This window comes from Zea mays, chromosome 7, assembly GCF_902167145.1.
Source record: "Zea mays cultivar B73 chromosome 7, Zm-B73-REFERENCE-NAM-5.0, whole genome shotgun sequence".
Lineage (NCBI taxonomy): Eukaryota > Viridiplantae > Streptophyta > Magnoliopsida > Poales > Poaceae > Zea > Zea mays.
This window is the reverse complement of record NC_050102.1, coordinates 7,191,592-7,205,059: the sequence shown is the minus strand read 5'-3', so window position 1 is coordinate 7,205,059 and position 13,468 is coordinate 7,191,592. Positions and strand designations below refer to the sequence as shown.

The following is a 13,468-nucleotide window of genomic DNA, read 5'->3' as shown; positions in this document are numbered from 1 at the left end:
AACTTTGTATCTCGTGTTTAATCCATATTTACATTATTTGCTAACCAACAGGGTTTGAATTATTATCTGAAACAATCCTGCAAGCATATATCATATCTGGATGATCCGGCTGGATAGAGATGTCGACTGACAGGTGGTGGAGTAGTAGATCTCATCTCGTCCAACGTGACCAATAAACGAAGGGTTTTTTTAACTTCGTTTTCTGTTTTCTATTTGATGAAAGAGACACTTTCATCTCCAAAATCTACAGCCATCGAGGTGAGGAGAAAAGAGGGTGACAACCTTAAGGCCTTATTCGATTATTCCCAATTCATATGGATTGAAGTGTATTAAGCGGGATTAAAACAGATTTTGATTTGCTATGGATTTAAACCGACTCAATCCACGTAGATTAGCAACAAAACAAACAAACCCTAACAGAGATGGAAGGAAACTAGAAAAGGCTTATCCATGCTTCCACTGGAGCTATGGGGGCCTAGCAGGTTGAAGAGGGCGAAGAGAAAGTAGCTAGGGCGAAAAGCAGATGGATTGTTTTGTCTTGTTTGGATGGATAGACGGACGGACGGACGGATTCAGAGCTTGGAACCTTGGAGTGACAAGAAACAAGGACAACACTGTTAGCTTGGTACCCCACCAGCGTCAGTGTGTGCACATCCAGATTATAAAACATGGCCAACTTGGTAACTAGTGACGAGTCAGCAATCATCCTCTTGAAAGCGAACAGTTGAAAAGACCCATGCTCTATCTTCACTCTGAACCATATCAATCATCAAAACGTAAAAAGGTGTGTTTCAAAACAAGTTTCATCGGGCAGTTTCTCTCGTTCAAAAAAAAAACGACTACGCTTAATAGACATCGATCACTAAAGCCCGGTTTGGTTTGTCTATGCATTTGTACTCCATAAATTGCTAAACGGTGGAACTAAACTGTTTTAGTGTCTAGTCCGTGACTAAAAAAAGACTAAATCTTGTCCCTTTTTTGTTTCAATTACATTAATGTCGAGAGGATGCTAAAGGATATTTTGGTCTCCTAACTAAACTCATTTAATGTGTTTTGAATATACTTTTAGTCTCAAATTTTAATCTCCTAACTAAACTTTAGTCTATGGACTAAATGAACCAAAACTGGCCCTAAAGGACCCAAACATGCTCTAACACACTACATGTACAAGTACAATGTCTAATTTTGACCATATTTTTTTTTGTTGCCATCTCTCTCCCAATCATCTTCTTCAGCACTCTCTTGTTGCCGTCGTCTCCATCTCAGCAGTATCTGTGACGTTACAACGGATTTTGTAGAAATCTAGAAAGTGAGCAGCACTCTAGCAAATCTCTTAATTGCACAAACACATCGACCGTTCCAGACCAAATGTGCAGTGAAACATCTTAGATTTAAAATGGTACTGCATGTTATGTAGTAGTAGTAGTAGTACAAGGGGTCAAGTTCAGTTCACAGCCACCTTCACGTTTCAGACTGGGCCAGAGACACCAGCTGCCGCTTGCGTACCGATCGACGGATCGAGTTAGCCCATCAAGTCCACAACCCAGCAGCCCAACCTCACCATTCATCATCGGAAAATGACTCAAGGAAAGCCTGGCGTGCAGGTGCTAGTGGCTGGACTCTTGCTAGTACTTGTTTCACGGCCCAATTTGTAGGCTCCGTCGCCCAGAAAAAAAAAGTCTGTAAAATTTCAGTACTTTTTTGGTGTCTGGATAACTATAATTCCAAGTCAACAAAAAAATTCTAGCTTTGACCAGGTTTACAGGCTGAAATTTCCTTGTATAACAAACTAGTATCTATGATCCAAGGAGTTATTAGTTCTAATCATTAGGCATAATAGTATAAAATATATTATTTTTAGTATGCTCATTTGAGGAGTCACCTACCTGTTTGCAAGGAAGAGGAGTGGATTAGCCGTATTTATGAATTAATTATTTTTTATTTTTATGTTTAAGTTATGTAGTTTTTTATGTATTACGTAATTTTATTTGCTTAGATATGTAGTTAGATGTTTTTATTTTACTATAAGACCGTGTTTCATGTCAACTAAGAGCATCTCAAACAATACCTCAATTTGAAATATAGTGCTCTACACAACAAAAACTACTCCAATAGTGACTCATTTTATAAAATTCGCTCAAAAAAGTATAGTACACTCTCTCAAGTGTCTCAAACATACTACACTGTAGTAGACTACCCTATAATATATATTTGGGGCTTTACTGTTAGAGCACAATATTGGTGCCCTATATTCAATAAATTTTACTAATTTTCTAATTATAGGGTATTTCTATAGGTCATGTTGTTGGAGATGCTCTAAGTGTCTATAAAAAAGCTAATGTGATGTTGAAGTGTCTAAAGAGGTGTTTGGTTTCTAGTGACTAAATTTTAGTTTCTTCTATATTTAGCAATTTAAATACTAAAATATAATAAAATGGGGAAACTAAAAGTTAGTAATTAGAATCCAAACATTCCCCTAAAAGTTAGATCATTATTATACATAAGGATTGGTAATACAATCAATGGTATGATTAATAGTTGATGTGATATGGCGTATGCTTAACATATACGGAGATAGAAGAAGCTAAAGAAATACATGGACCAATGGTGTATCTGTTCCCTCGTGAATCGTGATGATACTATCTTCTATCTGATGCGAGTGTTAAAGTAGATTAAAAACGAACAGTATTGAAGGCCTTCGAAGAGTGGATCGGATCGGATCGGATCGAATCTCAGGAGTGAACATTCTGATTTCGGTGTAGTAGTGGATAAGGTGATCAATCACTCAAGAAAAAAAAACAAGAAATGCATCCACGGATAATCAAACCAATCGTAATCAAGAAAAGAAAAGACACCAACAGGAAAGAAGAAAAGCAAAGCCATTCAATTATTCATGATCCAAGCGTGGCAACAAACCATGATGGCCCCTCCGGCACCGGCACCGGCACCGGCAGCCTGGTCATCATCAGGTCACCCGTCCTACTCCGTGTCCATGTGGTCCACGACGAACCGGCGCACGATGCGGACGAGCTCGTCGGCGCGCTCCGACCAGGGGTCCACCACGAAGAAGCCGTGGTCGGCGCCGGCGACCTCCACGTACTCCACCTCCTTGCCCCACTCCTCCTTCATCCGCCGCGCGTACTGCGCGTTCCGGTCCCTCAGCACGTCGCGCCCGCCGGCCACCACCAGCACGGGGGCCATCTCCACGGCCTCCAGCCCGGGCGCCCGCGGCCCCGCCGGGCTGAGCACCGAGTCGTCCCTGCTGGCGCCCTCGGGCAGCGCCAGCCGCGCGTACCTGTCGCACATCTCGGTGGTGAGGAACGCGTCGCGCGGGCACTCCAGCTGCTCCGCGCGCGTGCGGGCGTCGCCGGCCATGGCCGGCGCCAGGAGGAGCGCGCCGCGGATCCGGACGCCGGGTCCCAGGCCGGCCCTGCCGAGCCCGACCGCGACGTGGTGGGCGATGTTGCCGCCCGCCGAGTCGCCCGCCACGAAGACGCGCGCGAAGTCGGCCGCGTCGGCGAGCCAGGGGTCGCCGCCGCCGGCGGCGGCGGAGCGCAGCCAGGACATGGCCCTGGCGCCGTCCTCCTGGGCGGCCGGGAGCCGGTGCTCGGGCGCCAGGCGGTAGTCGAAGGAGAGCACCACGGCGGGGAGCTCGGAGCACAGGCGGAGGCACCAGGCGTGGAAGTTGGGCCACCGCCCGGACCCGATGCAGAAGCCGCCGCCGTGGAAGTAGGCCACCACGGGGATCCGCGCGTCGTTGGCCGCGCCCAGGTGCCGCGGCCGGTACAGGCGCGCGTTCAGGCCGTGCGCCGGGTCCCACGTCACGTCCTTCCACTCCACGCCGCACTCGTCTTCCGAGACGTCCACCGCCGAGAACAGCGCCGGAGGCTCCGCGCTGCGCCGCACCGTGCCGTCGCTCATCAGCTGCAGCACGCCGCGGCAGTCCTCCACCACGTGCGGCTCCGTCTGCGGCGCCGACGACGACATAGCTGGCTTTCTGGGACAGGCAACAGCAGTCTGGTCTGATGGTGATGGGTTCTACAAAAAGACGCACATCTCAAACGTGCCCTCAAACGTTGAGCCCAATAATTGATTGTATTATTTGGCCTCGGCCCTCGGTAGCTCCACGCTTAGAGCATCTTAGCCTAAGCTCCTATAACTTTTTTTGAGAGAGAATAAGAAAAAACCACATCTAAGAGTTCGTCTGTTGTCCCAATCCTCCGGTGCCCACAAAACCACCAGCATCCTCGCGCAAATATGCTCAGCTCCTGAAGCTCCAAACGATGTACTTTTTCTCAGGTGCATAAAGTTCAACATAAACATACAATGTAAAAAACTTAATGGGCCGTTTGGATCCCTTCATTTTAAAGGAATTGGAATTCACTCAATAAAGTAACTTATTTAGTTTGGAATTTAGCATTCCATCACTTTCCAAAGTTCAGATATAAGCCTATCTCAAATTCATAGGGTGGAGGATAGGAAATGATTTTATGCATGATTAGAATTTGTTTCTAATCTATAACTTACATGACACTCTTTGTTCTACTCCTCTATAGTTAAAATGTAGCACATAAATATTTAGGACATCTTGCTAATAATAGTATACAAATATATTTTATATAAAAGTGAATTAGCTTAATTGATATATGACTAAATTACTATTATTAGAATGGAATTCAATTCCAGTGATCCAAACGGGGCGTAAGAGAATTCTACAAAGTTTAGAGTATACAAGATTTGGTGCAGCAAATGACGCACCGGGCACTGTCCGGTCCCAGGCCGAGCACCTCGCGAACTGGCCGCTCTCGGGTTTTCTCGGCGCTCATCCGCTAAAATTCATCGGACTGTCCGATGACCCACCAGACTGTCTGGTGAGACAACGGAGCAACGGTCAACTTCGCCAACGGTCGACTGCAGAAAGGTATGACCGTCAGAAGTCAGAAGCCAGTCTGCAAAGTCAGAACACACCAGATTGTCCGGTACCGCAAGAAGACAGAAGACTTCAACGGTCAACAGATCCAAACTCCAACGGTCGGTGGACGTGGCACTCACCGGACAGTGAACAGTGCAGTGTCCGGTGCACCACCGGACTATCCGGTGTGCCCAACGAAAGCAACGACTGGAATAGTGATTGGGGCTATAAATACCCCCAACCACCACCATTCAAGCCATCCAAGCTTCTCACTCTTCTCATTCAATACAAGAGCAAAGAATACACTCCAAAGACACAATCAAAGCATTCAATCCTCTCCAAATTATAAAATCAAGTCAAGTGATCAAAAGAGTTTAGTGACTTGAGAGAGGGAGACTTGTGTTTCTTTTGTTGCTTGGTTGCTTACTTCTTCTCACTCTAATCTTTCTAAGTGCTTTGTAACGCTAGCAAGAGACATCTAATTGTGTGGTGATCCTTGCGGGGTCTTAGTGACCCGTGTGATTAAGGAGAAGCACTCGACCGGTCTAAGTGACCGATTGAGAGAGGGAAAGGGTTGTAATAGACCTGGCCTTTGTAGCCTCCTCAATGGGGATTATGTTCATTGGAAATGAACCTCAGGAAACAAATCGTCGTGTCCACTTGTGTTGATATTCACCATTCGATTTGTTTCTCCCCTCTCCTCTCTCTCTAAAGTTCTCTTGCTCTCATTGATTTGAGCTTGCTCCCAAAGTTATCCGCATTGATTGAGCAACTCATAGCAAGAGGAACTATCTTCCGCACTCCGAATTCTCGATTATTTACTTCTAACCTTAACACCGGGTGAAGTGTGTGTTCAAAGTTTATAAATTTCAGGTTTCACCTATTCATCTCCCTCTAGACGACTTTCAATACTCAGTGTAAGTAAAGATAAAAGGAATAAAAACTTTAATTGAGAAATGAAAAAGAGAGTATCAAGGACAAAGGAAATACATCAAGTGGTGCCTTGAAAATTTTCCATGCGACGATCGTGTAAATTTTTCTATATTTCTTGAGTCACGAGATTTAATTCTTCATTATAGTTTTCGCACAGGTAATGGTGTTTGCTATTGCTCAAGCCTCTAAATCCAAAAGCTATTTTGAAAACTAAAATTCTTTGAACACTCTCTGTTTGGTTGATGTTAGGTTTGAGAAATAGAGAGTGTTCATGTTGAAAAGCAACTGAATTTGACTTCATCTGAGTTGGGTTTTTCTTCAGCTGGGTTGAACTTGACTTCAGTCGAGTTGAGTTTTTCTTCATCTGAGTTGAACTTGACTTCAACTGAGTTGAACTTAACTTCAACTGAGAAACTCTCTGGTCAAAACTAGTTGAATCTGCCTCCGGGCCAATTCAACCTGGGTTTTCTCTCCTAAACTCTCTGGTCAATACCAGTTGAACCGGCCCTGGGTTATCACGGCTGGGGAGAGGAGATGGAGAAGTGATTGCCGCACACGGAGAACAAAACGAAGAACTTCTATGGACAACAGTGGAAAAAAGTCACCGGAGAAGAAGACCCTCACCGGAGCAGAGGAGAAATATATCGATTGACGACGAACCGAAGGTCCGATCGATGAATTGAAAGCACTAGGACGAAGCTCTCGACGAGATGAACACAACGGTACTCTCGGATTTCTCCAATGACACACGAATTAAAAGTAATTGCTCACCGGAGTTATCGTCGGGGTTATAACCACCCCGAGCTTCGATGAGGAACTGACGGCTGTGGATCTCGGCTCGTGAAATGGATCTGATATTTGGAACAGTCTCGGCGAGAGTATTCCAACCATATATATATATATTGCTAGGGTTTAAAGATATTTTAATTTTCGAAATAAATTAATTTTTAGGATTAAAATAATTCTAGAAAAATTCTGAAATCATATTTAATGTTCGAAAAATATCGCGAAGGCTCCAAAAAATCTAGGAAAATTTCTAGGCATGATTTGACCGCCAATGAACTCAAAAAACATATTTAGAGCTTTTAAAAATGTTTGAAGTACCTCAAATAAATAGATTCTGGTTTCCGGAAAATAGAAAAATATTTCGAAAATATGAAAATTTACCGAAAGCTTCTACAGGATATATGTTTCAAACATCTTTTACTCTTAGAAATAATATGCAATGGCATGAATGCAACAACGTGAATTTAGCTCACTTCTAGGGCTCACTTCACTTGGCTTATGCCAATATACAACAAATTAACTCTCCATTATTTAGGAAAAAGAGAAGAGGAACAAGGAAAGGAGAGGATAACACCTGAATTTGGTGGATATTAGAAAAAAAAATTATACCCCAAATTTAGGGTGTCACAGAATCTCACCGGTCACAAAACACGTGAATTCAGTTCAAAAAAATGGTGAAAATGATAGGACGATGGGTAGGACAATGGTGATGGTTTGGAGGGTTGTTTCCCCTAATTAAAAAAAGTTTTACTGTTTTTGGGTTTTTTTTGCGATTCTTAATTTACCTATTGTTTTTTTGATACTCGGCGAAGTCTTTGCAAAAATATAAAAAAAATATTTGGTAAAAAATCACTTAGGGATAAAATATTTGCCGAGTGCAATACTCCGCAAAAGACTTTGCCGGATAAAAAAAAGCCTCTACCGAGTGTTTGTGACACTCGATAAAGAATGCATAGTGCATTGAAAAAAGTGTTTGATATAGTTGTAGCTTTTTTCATAGAGAAAAGCTACAAATCCCTGCCAAAGAGGCTCTTACTTGTTTCTTATATATTTATTCAAACATAGAGCCAGAGCTGGGAGTTGGCTACAGCACATACGGCACCAACGCCTTGATCCTCGCTGGGAACTCGTCGAACTTGGACTGGTACCACCTCCTGGTGGCGCAGCTCCGGCCGGCGAGGTAGGCCGCCGCTCCTGTGGCGTAGGCGAGCGCGTACACCGTCTGCGCGATCATGGCGACCCCGAAGAGCCCGACGATCTCGAAGAGGTAGTTCGGGCAGGCGACGAGCCCGAACAGCCCGCCCCTGGGGATCTTGTACCCCTTGCTGCCGCCGCCGTCTGCCCTCAGCCTCGAGAGGAGGCAGTGGTGGTAGAAGTTGCCGGCGAGGCCGACGGCGAAGACCACCACGCCGGGGCCGCGCAGGTCCACGGGCGGGTCCTGGACGCTGCGGCTGAGGCGCTGCGCGTACACCATGGTGGCCGTGGCGACCAAGTAGTTGGCGGCGCCGCCGACCGCCGTGCCCAGCGGCATGCTCCCGCTGTACCGATGGACGAACAGCACCTGCCAGAGAAGGAAAGAAAAACACGCACGCACGCATGCATGACGTACGGAGTTTCAGACGTTCAGCTGTGCCTGTGTGCTTGTGCTCCCACGGTTATGGGAAAAAAAAAGTTGGGACCTCGAGAAGCCGCTTGAGGAAGTGGGCGGTGAGCGCGGCGCTGAGCAGCCGCGCGCGCGCGCCTTCCACGGCGCCCGGCACGGCGAAGGACGCCGCGGCGGCGGCGAACGCCGGGGCGTAGGTCACCAGCATCCCGTCCCGGCCTGTCAAGACGGCGCCGCCACCGGCCCGCGCGCGCTGCTTGTTGCTGCCGTCGCCGCCCGCCGCCGCGGCCACGTGCCAGAACTTGGAGTAGGACACGTGGTTGCCGCGGAGCTCGGAGAGGCCGGCGTTCGCCGCGGACAAGAGCGACACGACGGACATCACCGTCACGTACACCGACGCCGGCGGCGGGTACAGGAACGGGAGCCACATCTCTGGGTCGCCCGGCCGGCCGGTCGGTACGTGCCTCCAGTACTCCAATCTCCAAATATATAAACAGAACAGAAGAAGCCTGAAACTAGCTGGAAGAAGCGTACAAGTCCAAGGAACAAATTAATAAAAACTAGGAGCGGTAGATCAGTCCTTAACACGTGGATTGACAGTGTGCATTAACTTGCCTACTTCTCGAGATGCGCATTCGCAGCTGACCAGCTCGGACAATGACATATACACACACGTACTGAACGTGGAAACACATGAGAATGAGAGAGGAATGTTTGAACGGCAATAGTACACGAGAGAGGAATCTTCCATGGCTCTACTGTAGCTGACTAGCTGACGGAGAGAAGTCTGTAAGTCACACTGTTGTAGTGAGTCTCATAAAAGTTTTTTTTTCAAGTACTAGACTGCTACAAACATCTCTTAGTTTGATGCATATAAGTCACACTTGGATACTTTTCATGATCTTCTCATCTCCCACATTACACATCCAATTTTCATAGCACAATTAATATTGCTTGTTCATCGACCTTAAACCTTAAAATTTATTTCTCAGTACTTTACTCTTATTTATGTGTTGTATCTCTTCATCCTTAGCTTGAAGTTCTTTTATTTGGTCCTCCAATATTGAACACAGGTGTAGGACATTTGCGGTACCATTTGGCACAATTTGTAGGTTCAGGAGCTATTTTGTTTGACGCCTAAGACGCCACGCCTAAGCTTAGCAGGTTGCAATATGTGTGGCGTGCCTAACACTACCGGAATCCGAGCCTTTGCCGAGTGCCGGACGCTTTGCCGAGTGCCTTTTATCGGACACTCGGCAAAGACGGCTTTGCCGAGAGCCGCACTCGGCAAAGCTCGACTCTCGGTAACGAGCGTCTTTACCGAGCGTAGGACACTCGGTACAGGTCCACACTCGGCAAAGGGGGCTCTCGGCAAAGGGCCGTCAGCGGCCGTCCCAAAGCTGACGGCCGTCAGTCTTTGCCGAGAGCCAATGGTTGGCACTCGGCAAAGAGTCTTCTTTGCCGAGTGTCGCCCAGTTGACACTCGGCAAAGAACTCTTTGCCGAGTGCCATCTCTAGACACTCGGCAAAGTATATTTTTATTTCTTTTATTTTGTCTCCCAAACTTTTTGTGGTATGTTCCTACACTATGTAGACCTACATGTATCATTTGTGGACAATTTTAACAGAGTTTCAATCGTTAGTAGATTTAGTTCGTTTATTTGAATTTCTTCGGAAAATTTAGATTTGAACTGCAGGTCACTCGAAACTTGGAAAACCGTGCATGAAAAAATGATATTCATGTTACTTAGCATAAGTTACGACCGATTCCAGGAGCGGACCAAAAACTTCGAGCAACATGCTCACTAAACATGGCCGTGAACTTGTCATCCACATGTTTAAAAATGGTATAAAACACAAACAAAGTCAGAAAATCTTGAAACTTGTCCACGTGTCATGATATCATATGTACAGGCTGCGATAAAAAATTGAAAAAATTTCGAGAAAACTATGACGCGCTATGTGTACAAACCTAAGAGATCCACATTGAAACTCTATGATTTCATGTGTAGTTCTCTTAGGTTTCTACACATAGTGTCTCACAACTTTGTCCAAACATTCTCAATTTTTTATCACAACCTGTACATATGATATCATGACACGTGGACAAGTTTCATGATTTTCTGACTTTGTTTGTGTTTTATACAATTTTTAAACATGTAGATGGCAAGTTCACAGCCATGTTTAGTGAGCATGTTGCTCGAAGTTTTCGGTCCGCTCCTGGAATCGGTCGTAACTTATGCTAAGTAACATGAATATCATTTTTTCATGCACGGTTTTCCAAGTTTCGAGTGACCTGCAGTTCAAATTTGAATTTTCCGAAGAAATTCAAATAAACAAACTAAATCTACTAGCTATTTCAAACTCTGTTAAAATTGTCCACAAATGATACATGTAGATCTATATAGTGTAGGAACATACCACAAAAAGTTTGGGAGACAAAATAAAAAAATACAAATACACTTTCCCGAGTGTCTAGAGATGACACTCGGCAAAGCCGTCTTTGCCGAGTGCTAGATGTGTGGCATTCGGCAAAGAGGTAGTAAAGAATCTTTGCCGAGTGCCGCAACGGGGGACACTCGGCAAAGAACTCTTTGCCGAGTGCCGCCGATCTGGCACTCGGCAAAGAATATTTTACAATTTTAAAAAAATCTTTGCCGAGTGCCAGATCGCTGGCACTCGGCAAAGAAGGAAAATAACTGTCCGACCGTTCTTCTTTCTCCTTTCTCTTCTCTCACGCGCTCTCTTCCTCTGCCCGCCGCCGCGCCGTGTGCCCGCCGCCGTCGTCCGCGCGCCGTGTGCCCGCTCGCCGCCGCGCCGTGTGCCCGCCGCCGTCGTCCGCGCGCCGTGTGCCCGCTCGCCGTCGTCCGCCCACCGCGCCGTGTGGCCGCCCACGCGCCGTGTGGCCGCCCACGCGCCGTGTGCCTACCGCCGCACCGTCGTCCGCCCGCTCGCCGTCGTCCGCCCGCCGTCCGCGCCTCCGGCCGCGCCTCCGCCGTCCTCGCCTCCGGTACGTAGAGGATGTAGCCTTCGAACTGCCACAGTGCTGTTTATTGATTAGTAGATTATTTATTGCGTCGTTGCGTATAGAACGCACCCTGCTTGCTGCACCTTGATTAATTAATTAGTGTATATATAAGTATGGTTGTTGTGGAACTGCTACCTTTCCGTAGACACAATCACATTTTTAACGGCCTGCTAGACACAATCACATTTTTAATGAGAAGGAGAATGAGGGTATTTGTGCGTAGGTTGAATGTCCTTATCATTTTATGCATGAATTTCCGGCCATCGTGTCGTTGAATTATGCGTGGAAGACAGCCATCGTGCTGATACTTTTATTTGCAGGATTTCGAAACCTCCCCGTGCAGGGGAGGTGCTGCCGAAATTTTCTGTTGCTAGGCTTTTGTATTAACAGACTTGTGTTTCTTTTTTACAGAGAAGATACTTGTCTTCCTAGCCGCTGCGGGTCTGCCTGCACCGCGTCCCGTCGCCACTGCACCGACCCGCCACAGCCCCACTAGCCTGACTCCACCGCCACCCTAGGTATAACCTCTACATCCGCATCATGGTCGTAGATCACCTAACCCAGTTAGGCGTCTCCCGTTCGAAAGTGATACGGTGTAGATATGCAGATCTTTGCATATCTACAAATGTATCAGTTTCGAATTGTCCACGTTTTTTGGACAGCCCGCAGTTGCGTAGATGGTGTTAGTTTCATGCTCTACTCCGGTCTGAGATAGAGTTTCGGCGTCACCTCCCTGTTGTTCTCCGGACAGTACACTCTCCCTGCCAGGACGTGTATCCGGAGAACAGCGGGGAGGTGCTGCCGAAATTCTATCTCGGATCGGAGTAGAGCATGAAAACTAACTCCATCTACGCAACCGCGGGTGGGATTAGGACCTATCGTCACCTATTAGAAGGTAGGAACGTAGTGTACATGCATTACATGTCTATATTAAACTATACTCGGTTATATATGTTAGAGGATGGAGGACCGTGAGTGGATGTACACGGGCCGTAGAGGAAGGAACGATGTCACCACTGAATGGATTAGAAAGACCGATGATTTCGTGGAACGGGCATATGGCGAAGCTGCTAAAGGAGCGAGTCTAGTCCCATGCCCGTGCAGCAAATGTGACAACCGGAAAAGAAAACCAAAGAAGACCATGGTAGAACATATTTGGAAGAATGGATTTACGCCGGGCTATACTCGGTGGATATTTCATGGTGAAGCGCATCATACGAGAGAAGAGGTGCTGAGACAACGTGTCGAGGATTATGACGCGGATGCGGGGGTAGCGGATATGTTGAACGACTATCAGGAGGCACAGTACACGGGAGGATGTATGGATGACGAGCCAGAGCCGACTGCAAAGGCGTTCTACGACATGTTCGACGCGGCACAGAAGCCCCTTCACGGCCAGACAAAGGTTTCTCAACTGGATGCCATTGGGCGTGTAATGGCGTTCAAGTCGCAGTACAACATCAGTAGAGATGCATTCGATGGCTTGTTGACAGTTATTGGGAGTCTGCTTCCGGATGATCACGTTCTGCCAAAGAGCATGTACGAGGCACAGAAACTACTTCGTGCACTTAAGATGACGTATGAGCAGATTCATGCTTGTCCGAAGGGCTGCGTGCTATTTAGGAAAGAATACGCGGAGGCAAAGTACTGTCCCAAGTGTAATTCGTCTAGGTTTATGGAGGTAGACTCTGGTGATGGACAGAAGAGGCAGCTCGACATCCCCTTGACAATCCTACGACACCTTCTGTTCATACCGAGGATCCAGCGTCTTTACATGACAGAGGAATCCGCGAAACAGATGACATGGCACAAAAATGGAAAACGATACAATCCTGACAAGATGGTGCACGCGTCAGATGGTGAAGCATGGAAACACTTTGATGACATTCACCGTGAGAAAGCCGAAGAGGCTCGTAATGTACGTGTTGCGTTGGCCACAGATGGGTTCAATCCCTATGGAATGAGCGCTGCCCCGTACACATGTTGGCCCGTGTTTGTTATCCCAATCAATCTCCCCCCTGGTGTGTGCTTTCAAAGGCAGAATATATTCGTGTCGTTGATAATTCCCGGACACCCGGGGAACAAAATGGGCGTGTACATGGAGCCTTTGATCGATGAATTGGTACGTGCCTGGGAGGAAGGGGTATGGACATATGACCGAGCTACGAAGACAAACTTCAGAATGCATGTTTGGTACCAGTACTCC

General features: G+C 46.7%; 2 protein-coding genes across 2 annotated transcripts; both read right to left on the bottom strand.

Moving 5' to 3' along the window:
• Positions 1 to 2,911: 2,911 nt before the first annotated feature.
• Positions 2,912 to 4,187, bottom strand: LOC111274022 (uncharacterized). Its single transcript, NM_001357227.1, has one exon. The coding sequence runs from the start codon at positions 3,985 to 3,987 to the stop codon at positions 2,980 to 2,982; it is 1,008 nt and encodes a 335-aa protein (NP_001344156.1). The 5' UTR covers positions 3,988 to 4,187; the 3' UTR covers positions 2,912 to 2,979.
• Positions 4,188 to 7,468: 3,281 nt separating this feature from the next.
• On the bottom strand, positions 7,469 to 8,739 carry LOC103633692 (very-long-chain enoyl-CoA reductase). The gene is made up of 2 exons (XM_008655400.4): positions 8,311 to 8,739; positions 7,469 to 8,192 (listed from the first exon to the last, which is right to left on the bottom strand). The coding sequence occupies exons 1-2, from the start codon at positions 8,662 to 8,664 to the stop codon at positions 7,716 to 7,718; spliced, it is 831 nt and encodes a 276-aa protein (XP_008653622.1). The 5' UTR covers positions 8,665 to 8,739; the 3' UTR covers positions 7,469 to 7,715.
• Positions 8,740 to 13,468: the final 4,729 nt, after the last annotated feature.